We start from the raw sequence: 8,497 nt of genomic DNA, 5'->3' as shown, positions 1-8,497 counted from the left end.
AAGCGTAAAATCCCACTAGCTCTCACGCTTGCCCATAAGTGTCTGACTTAGTAGTGCGAGAGCTGGCCCAGTACAGAGACAACATCACAAAGAGGTGTCTTTGTCACACCCTGAGGATTACAACCCGTGCTACCTGGAGTATCCAATGCTTGCTGGGATCTGAGATTATAATTTCAATCGATGATTCAACAGTTTCATCGTCCTGCTGTATTGATTGGGCCCTTGACAAACCAACTAGGAAAAAAGTGTACTGTGATCCAGAATGTGGCTACCCCTCTTGTGAGATAGGCTGGTAAAGCACCAAGATTCTTATCATCAAGATTTACCTTAAAGTACTGATTTTTATTGAATTAATACTAATTTCCTATGGTGTATTTTGATTTTATCACTCATTTCAAACTGTTTAATTTTGGTTAGACCAACTAGAATATCTGTATGCACTCGGCATTTAAAAAAAACCCTAGGTAGCCAAACTTAAAAAACCCAAACAAACAAAAAACAACCCTAAGTATCCAAAAAACCTAAGAATCCAAACTCAGCCTCTATTTAACCTCACAAGCCAGGACTTCCCTGCTTATCCAAAAAGTGACTGCTTCAGAGACAGTTTTGTTCAGTACTTACAGGCTAGCAATTGCTATGAAACTGAGACAATATACCTCAGACCCTGGAACCACCATAAAATAATTTACCTTTTATATGTGTAAGTAGGACAATATTTAGTTTGTTATGAGCAATTTAACTTTCAGCTGCTGTAGAAAATTACTTCCTGTATTATAAACTAGTAATAATTTCTCTGTTACTGTTTCCCTTAGGAATTACGAGAAGCAGAGAATGCAAGAATATCTGCAAGAGTTGCAAGAAATAGAAGAAAGAGTAAATCAAAGGCCATTGCTTTTTGAAAGAGTTACTCAGGTTGTCTTGCTTCCCTGTTACTTAATCTTACCTTCAAATACTGCACAAGACATTTGTAGCCAAACACTTCAACATAGACGATACTTGAAAAATACTTTTGAGACCAGTATGTTTCCATTTTAATCTCTTTTGGCCCATCTCCATATAAACATTACTAATTTTTGTGACTAAGCAGTCATGCTTTGCTTACACAGGGAACTGAGATGGCTGTTCCAAACGTGTTGTCCAGTTCAGTTGTAACGTGAGTAAATGCAACAAGAGCTTACAGCAAAAACATGAGAGGTTTAAGCTGGGAAAGAAGTGATAAGAAAATTTGAGTATTTTTAGTATCTACATTAAAGCTCAGATACAGTACTTGCATCTCTCCATTTCAGTACAACCATGTGCTGGTAGTGTGGTCCCTGACTTTGTTTCCAAACCCGGAGAGGCAGCAAGTCATAGATCACTGGTTCCCTTGTCCCTTCTGTCTATGTTGCTTTCCTGGTCTGCCATTGCTGCGGGGCAGGACCATCTGTGTAGACTGGAGGACGAGTTCTTCTCACTCAGTTATTACCTGGAGAAACAGAATTTACACCCTCGGTTTCAGAGGTGGATACACACATCTATGTAATTTCTTAAACAGCACCATAAGAAGGTGAATCGATGCTATTTTAGGGTAGCAGCTCCCAGAGAGGGAAGATAGGGGAAAAGCCCTAGGAAGGTCACATCTTATTTTCTACATGTTCACATCCTCGTCCTCCTCAATAGCTACACACAGAACATAAAGCTCTTCATTAGCCAGTGGGTGCAGGCAGCAAACTGGATTTAAACTGGTACAGAAAAGGAAAATCTGGTGTAAATTTTTTTTTAGTATTGTTTTGCCATTCTTACCTGCAGTGAATAATCATTCAACTTGTCAGATGCAATTCATGAAACAGAGTGTTACTATAACTACACAAAAGTATCAAAAGACAGGCATTCAGTGCATTTAGATAACACATAACCATTGTGGTTTTCCTACAGAAAAATGCCAGAATAGCTGCAGAAAAGCATTATTCTAACAGACTGAGAGCCCTGGGGATATGCCCAGAGTTTATTTCAAAGAAAGGAAAAACAACTAAATTGCTACAGTGCTACAGTGCTGAAGATTCTAGTCACTCCACTGATGCCAGAGAAAGGTAGAGGTTACTGAAAGCTTTTTCTCTTTTGCCACTACATACCTAGTAATTAGAAAGTAATTTTGATGTGTAGGTAATGGGGATTTTTTTAATTATTTGTAGTATTTCCTAGGTAAATATTTGACTATGTAGTTAGCTTTACTAGTGTTAGCATTAGTATGTATTTTTTATTGTTTTTCCTGAATTAAATATTATTTTATAAAACAGAGGAGAGCACTGGATGTGTTACATAAAGCATTTCAGAGAAAAATTAAGGAAAACATTTTTTTATTTGTTCCTTTCACCAAAAATTCTGCCAGGATGCTATTAAGTCACTTCATTCTGCATTACCGTTACTGAATTTTTAACATAAGCCTTATAAAAATTACTTTTCAATATCCATTAGGTATAATGATTTAAAAGGAAGCAGAAATAAAAAAATTGAAATATATAAGCAATACCATTGAGTTACTTTCTAGCATAAAAGGAGACTGGCCTCCCCTCTTACCTTTTGCTTCCCCAGTTCCACCCCAGCCAAGTTTACCAGAATTTGTCCTAGATTACCTGAAGGTAGTTTAAAACCTACTGGGAAGCATCCTACCTGAAAGTAAAATCACACATGCAAATTGTCTTTTCAGAGTCATGAAGGATAAAGTGAAAGAAAGGGAATCCTTTGAGGAAGCAGCGGACAGCAGTCCTCGGTTTGAGCAGTCCTGTGAGGAGGAAGAGGAGGGAGAGAAGGGAAAAGGTGTCAAAGCCTGCACCGAGGACAGCCAGTCCAGTGAACTGGAGGCTGAGGGAAGAGCCAGCCCTTTCGCTTATCATCAGCCTCATCACACAGAGGAGTCTGGCTCCAGCCCCCCCTCTGGACAGCACTCTGAAGAGGAGGAGGAGAAGGAAGAGGAAGCAAAGACAGGCCTGTCACCTGGCCATTCCCAGGAAGAGGAGGACGATCAGCCAAGACCTAGCTCTCAGTCTGACCAGTCTCATGAGCGTGAAGAGGAAGGTCAGTCTGACCCTGAAGCTGAGGGTGCCTTCCGATACGAGGATGAGGAATATGACAGTGATGATTCAGAAGAGAAACCCAGCAGTGATGAAGCCAAGTGAAAGGAAGGCAGACAGGATAGCCCGGTGCTCAGGAACCTATTTCATTGCTGGAAGTGAAATAGATGCCAGATAAAAACTTGGTGCTTTGCTACAGATACAAAATTCTGTGAATTTAAACCTCTTAGCTGAACAGTCTTTCCAGTGCAGAAATTTTGTCTATTTTCCAGTAACAAAGATCAAGCTACTAATTTCCACCAAGAAAAGAATTTACTTTAATCTTTATTCTAGGTTTCTGTGACATTAGTGCACCTCTGTCCATAAAATGAACTGCAACCACTGTTAAATAATAACGTCTTGCATGCTGCATTGGAGTAGTAATTTGCTATTATCAGTGCTTCCCAGTCCCACACATTTCGGTACGTCTGGGGTCTGCTTCTAGGACGGCAACGAATAGAACAAGGGTTTGCTCTGCGAGACCTCCGAGTGCTTTCAACAGAGCAGCTGCTAGGAAGACAACTTGTCAGGCAGTTAGACAATATGGCCAAATTAAGCTGTTCAGTTCCTCCCTCCTCTTCCCATGGGGTTTGTCTTCTGCCCACTTAAGTGAGCTGAATTGGCTCAGCGATGGGTCAGATGAGTGCCAGAGCCAGAAAAGATTACTGCTTTTGGAGGACACAAGCTGTTATATCAATTCAACTGCTTTGTCCAACTGAAATACTAACAGTATTGCAGTTGCTCTCCCTTTAGTGGAGAAAATGCCTGGAGTACACTGAGAGTAAACTTTCACAGAGATTTTTTTAACACTTACAGACAAGTAAGGTAGAAGAGTAAGCCAGTAGACTAGTGTGTTATGCTGCTGATCTTCTATTACTGTCTATCCAAGCACCAAAACTGTTCTTTCAACTCCATTTTGTTTTGAAGAGCTCTTCCCATATTCCTGTAAAATCAGTCTTTGTAATATAACAACAAATGCTGACATTAATCTCTAAATTTCTTTACTGAGACAGTAAACATACGCTGTAAAGACAGAATCTTATTGCATCAGATAAAAATGCAGCCCAGCAACTCTAGCTGCATTAAAGCATGGAAAGAAGTGCTTTAGTACTACCTTTTCTTACACACTTGCTACTTGAGACTTCAGCTACTGCAGAACAAAGAATACAAATGGAAGGTTTGGACTTGTTTGTTTGTTTGTTTTTCTTTGTATCAGTAGCACCTTCTCTTATTACTGGCTTTCTTGCTAACCTGTCACATGCAGTGTTAGGGAAGGATGCATCCACATGATACCAGACCACAAACAAGGATTGCAAACAAGCTTTGTTGGGACAGAGTATAATGTGACATTGCACAGGTGCTCAAAACATGTCCATTGAGTAGTAAAAGCATTTGTTAAAAATACCAGGTTTGCAAAAGCATCTGCAATGACTAACAGTAAGGATTTTTTTATTATTATTTTGTTCCATGCTGCACGCAAGAGCACTAAGTCTGTTATTTCTTCCTCCTGGATTTGAGAAACTGTAAGAATGTTTGGAAGATTTTTATCATTATTGCTTTTATTTATTTTTGAAGTGTGAGCATAACTAATATGAATTTGAAACTTTTTTTTACTTAAATAAACTATGCATTGTATATATGTCATACATGAAAATATTAGTACTTCAGATGGAAAAATCACAGTTTACAACCTCTGGTTATACCTGACAACCCCACAATACAAACTCGGGGTTGGTTTGCTTGTGCTTGTCAGTATTCTGTAATTCTGAAGAGTTGTACAATATGTTCTTGAATTTGTAGTCACGTATTACTCGTATTTGTCTCTTTAGTAAATCTGTTTTTTTGAAAGAAGGCAGAGGAGCTCTAAATTATGGTTCTCAGATTATTTTGAAGAGGTTTCAAATCAGAAAAAAAAAATCTGGTTTTAAGATCTGTTAGGACTCAACTCAGTGTTCTAAAAGAACATAAATATATAATTGTTAAACTATATAGATAGACTAAAAATATTACTAAAACTCCTTTGAACTGGAAGGAGGTAGCAAAAACAACACTTTTTTTTTTTTAGGTTTTAAGAGGAGGATTTCAGTACCTGTGTATAACAGATTGATGTTTTAAACTTAATAAGAACAGAATTAATGAACACATGGATGAATGTGATATAACAAGGCAGAGTTAGTACGGCTTTTGGAGGTTATGCCTCAACTTCTTTAGCATTTCTGAAAAAGTCAAGCAGAATCAGGTGGACAAGGGGATCCAATTGATACAGTTTACCTAGATTTTCAGGAAGCATTTGACAATTTGCTATCAAAGGATCTTAAAGAAACCAACCTTATTGTAGGAGAATAAAGGTCTTAATGAATTAATAACTAATTAAAAGTTCAGGGAAGAAAAGTCAACTTTCACAGTGTAAATGCAGTTATCGGCAGGCATTCAATGAGATTCAACCTGTTCAGCACACTCAGAAAGGATCTGTAGTATACATTCCAAAGAATTTGCTGAGGCCACAGAGTTATTCAATGCTGTGAAAAAATGAAAATTACTGCAAAGAATATGCCAAAGGATCTTATGACACTGAATGACAGAAAAACAGATATAATTTAGTTTTAGTAAGTGCAAATAAATGCATGTGAGGGTAAGAAAAAATATTCCTAACACTATACAATACTATACACTGAAAAAAGAAAGCAATTCTGTCTTGAATAGTGCATGCAGTCCTGGTCCTCCCATCTTAAAAGGGATTTATTATGTAACTGTAAGAAGGCAACAAAAATGATCAAAGATAAAGAATGGTTTTCATATGACAAGAAGGCAGTTTGGGTTTCATATAACAATATATACTAGAATTCTTTAATTTGGAAAAGATATGAGATCAAACTTTGAGCTATTAAAGGAACCATTTACAGAAATCACTTTGAGCAGCACAGATTTTCAAAGTGAAAGAACAATGAAATTTAAGTCAAAAAAACTCTTCAGAAATTGCATTACAAACAAGAAAGGGATAAGTGTTCCGGTACGGAATTAAAAGGGAAAGAAATGGCAAAGAAAAATCACAGATGACAGAACAAAACCAGGGAGAAACGGGTCAGGATGAATTAAACCTCATGAAGCGAAGTACAGCACTGAAAAATTCTTTGAGCAAAGAATGAGGCATGTACACCACGCTGTCATGAGATGAACAGGCTGGCCTAAAAACCAAGTCATTATTTGACCTTTTTTTTTTTTGGCAAGGAGGTGGATTTAAAATGTAGACAAAACAGGAAGAAACTAATAGGATGATGGTACTGAAATGAAAATGACTATGTTTAAGGAAAAAAACCCTAATAACTTCAACATGGAAATCCAAATCCAGGTGAAAGATTTTGGTACATTACCAAGATGCTGAGTAGTATCATAGAAAGGAGAACAGAATATGTAGTAATTTGTCAGAACTCAAAACATTTCGATGTGATTAACATGGAGGAGAAAAAACTAATTAGATTCACAAAAAAAGATATAACAGAAGCATTTTAAGGTAAGAAGCTCATAAAGGAGAAATGATGATGAGTTACGGTTTCAGGGAAGCTACCTAGCAGGAGAGAGATGAATAGAAAAGTTTCTCACAGATTATTGAATATTCTGTCTGTAATATTTTAATTAATGGCCACAACACAGAAGTAGAAACATGTTCAAAAATTTGCAAAGAAAATGAGAAAGGTGCATCAAAAAAAGGATTAAAAATACCACATGGGAAGAAGAGGATAACTTTGCATGTAAGACTGTATTATTAAATAATAATTTTGAAGCGTAAGAATAATACTACTTTAACAGTAATTCATCACCTGAAGCTGTAAGGAGAAAGACCCAGATGACTTGTTAAGCAACAGCTATTGTACCACAAAATGTCATCCTAAAAAAAGGCGATTGAATCGAAGGCTGTGGCAAGCACAGTGTTTCCAGCAGATTTGGAAGAACGGTACTTTTCAGTCCGTAAACACTACAGATCCTATTCTGAGTGATTCTCATGGTATGAATGTGAGCAATAGCCTTGGCTGGAAATTCTGTACTAAACTTCCTCCGCCCTGCGTATCTGCTCACATCTACCACTGAGATAAGCTGTAGCCACATCCACCATGCCAGAGAAGGTCGATGTTACAGGCAGTCCAAAGAGTCAGTATTATTACTTGGCTGCAATGCACTAGCTTGCAAGTGTGTGTCATTAGTAGGGGGATCCACATCCCAGGAAAGGGATACAGATTCTGGAAGTTCAGTGCTCGCAGGCAGTGCAGTTGCTATGGAAAGGCTCTAATATCTGGTGAGCTCAGGCTGAAAGAGGTCATAAGGTTGTAGGACCTATGCTATAATAAGCCAGCTGCGCTTACTGAAGTTTAGAGGCATCAGAAATGGTGTGGTTTTAGCAGTAGCAAATTCCACAGGAAAAAGAATATCACTGCCAAGTAAGCCAAATGGAAGTACAAGGCCCACAGCCAGAAATAATCAAGGCCAGGTTGGATGGGGCTCTGAGCAACCTGATCTAGTTAGCAGTGTCCCTGCTCACTGCAGGGGGGTTGGACTAGATGACCACTAGTGGTCCCTTCCAACCCTAAACATTCTATGATTCTATGAAATAAAAACTACTTTAAGTTACAGCCAGATGCAGTGCCCCGTGTGACTATTCAGCACCCACGCCCATGTAACTTGCACTGAATGTAGCCCTAAAATGTTAATACTGACAGGTTGTACATAAATCCTACTTATGTATATTTCTCTCTCTATATTTATTTATATAATAATATCTATTTCCATGTTTTAAAGCAAGAAACCAGGAGTTTTGCATATTGTGCTTTTTCTGGGTGCAATGCAGTATTGTGGCATTGTTCTCAGGGAAGTCAATAACAATTTTGAAAGCTAACTTAAAAGTGCCACTTGAACACTTGTCCTAAAAAGAAAGCATCCAACTTGGAAAAAACAGGCTCCAAAAGCACAATACCCAGCTGGACTCCAGTGAGGCTATGGGAGCCACTGTGGACTGTGATACAACATCTTGAGGTTTGGCCAGACAGCCACCCCTCTTCAGGAGCTGTTTCTGTCTTTTGGTTTGCCTTCCAGGTTCACCTGCATTTCTCAAGCGTTCTTTGTATATACAATACCGCTTCCTCTAGAAACCATCTTCTTGTGTACATAATTACCGTAACATCAAGCAGGAGGCTACATTCTCTTTTCCTTTGAGGAAAACAAAAATCATTTCATCGTTAACCTTTAACAGCTGCTCCAAATGCAGAGAATAACAAAAGAATTCAACCTCTTGAAGAAAATGTTTAAAGTCATGGCTATTTTGAAATTATAGTCTCACTTAGAATCTGCAGGCTTCTGGAATGGCAGAAAATAAAATATTTTCCTGAGCTTGGAAGATAATAGGCATTCTAAATATC

The 8,497-nt window shown here is 38.1% G+C and overlaps 1 protein-coding gene across 3 annotated transcripts in view; it reads left to right on the top strand.

The window, feature by feature from the left end:
* The window catches only part of FAM161A (FAM161 centrosomal protein A), a 10,988-nt gene extending 7,525 nt beyond the window's left edge, over positions 1-3,463 (top strand). For 2 of the 3 annotated variants that reach the window (XM_035896962.1, XM_009641538.2), the window contains 3 exons: positions 813-912; positions 1,915-2,069; positions 2,687-3,463. In XM_035896962.1, coding sequence (XP_035752855.1) covers positions 813-912; positions 1,915-2,069; positions 2,687-3,155 — 724 coding nt within the window. In that variant the 3' untranslated portion in view covers positions 3,156-3,463. The remainder of the gene's footprint in view (positions 1-812; positions 913-1,914; positions 2,070-2,686) is intronic. The other variant, XM_035896963.1, reaches the window with a different exon arrangement.
* The last annotated feature ends 5,034 nt before the right edge of the window (positions 3,464-8,497 follow it).

Source organism: Egretta garzetta, unplaced genomic scaffold (genome assembly GCF_000687185.1).
Source record: "Egretta garzetta isolate BGI_Z169 unplaced genomic scaffold, ASM68718v1 scaffold306, whole genome shotgun sequence".
NCBI lineage: Eukaryota > Metazoa > Chordata > Aves > Pelecaniformes > Ardeidae > Egretta > Egretta garzetta.
The sequence above is the reverse complement of the archived record's forward strand: the minus strand, read 5'-3'. Positions and strand labels throughout refer to the sequence as shown.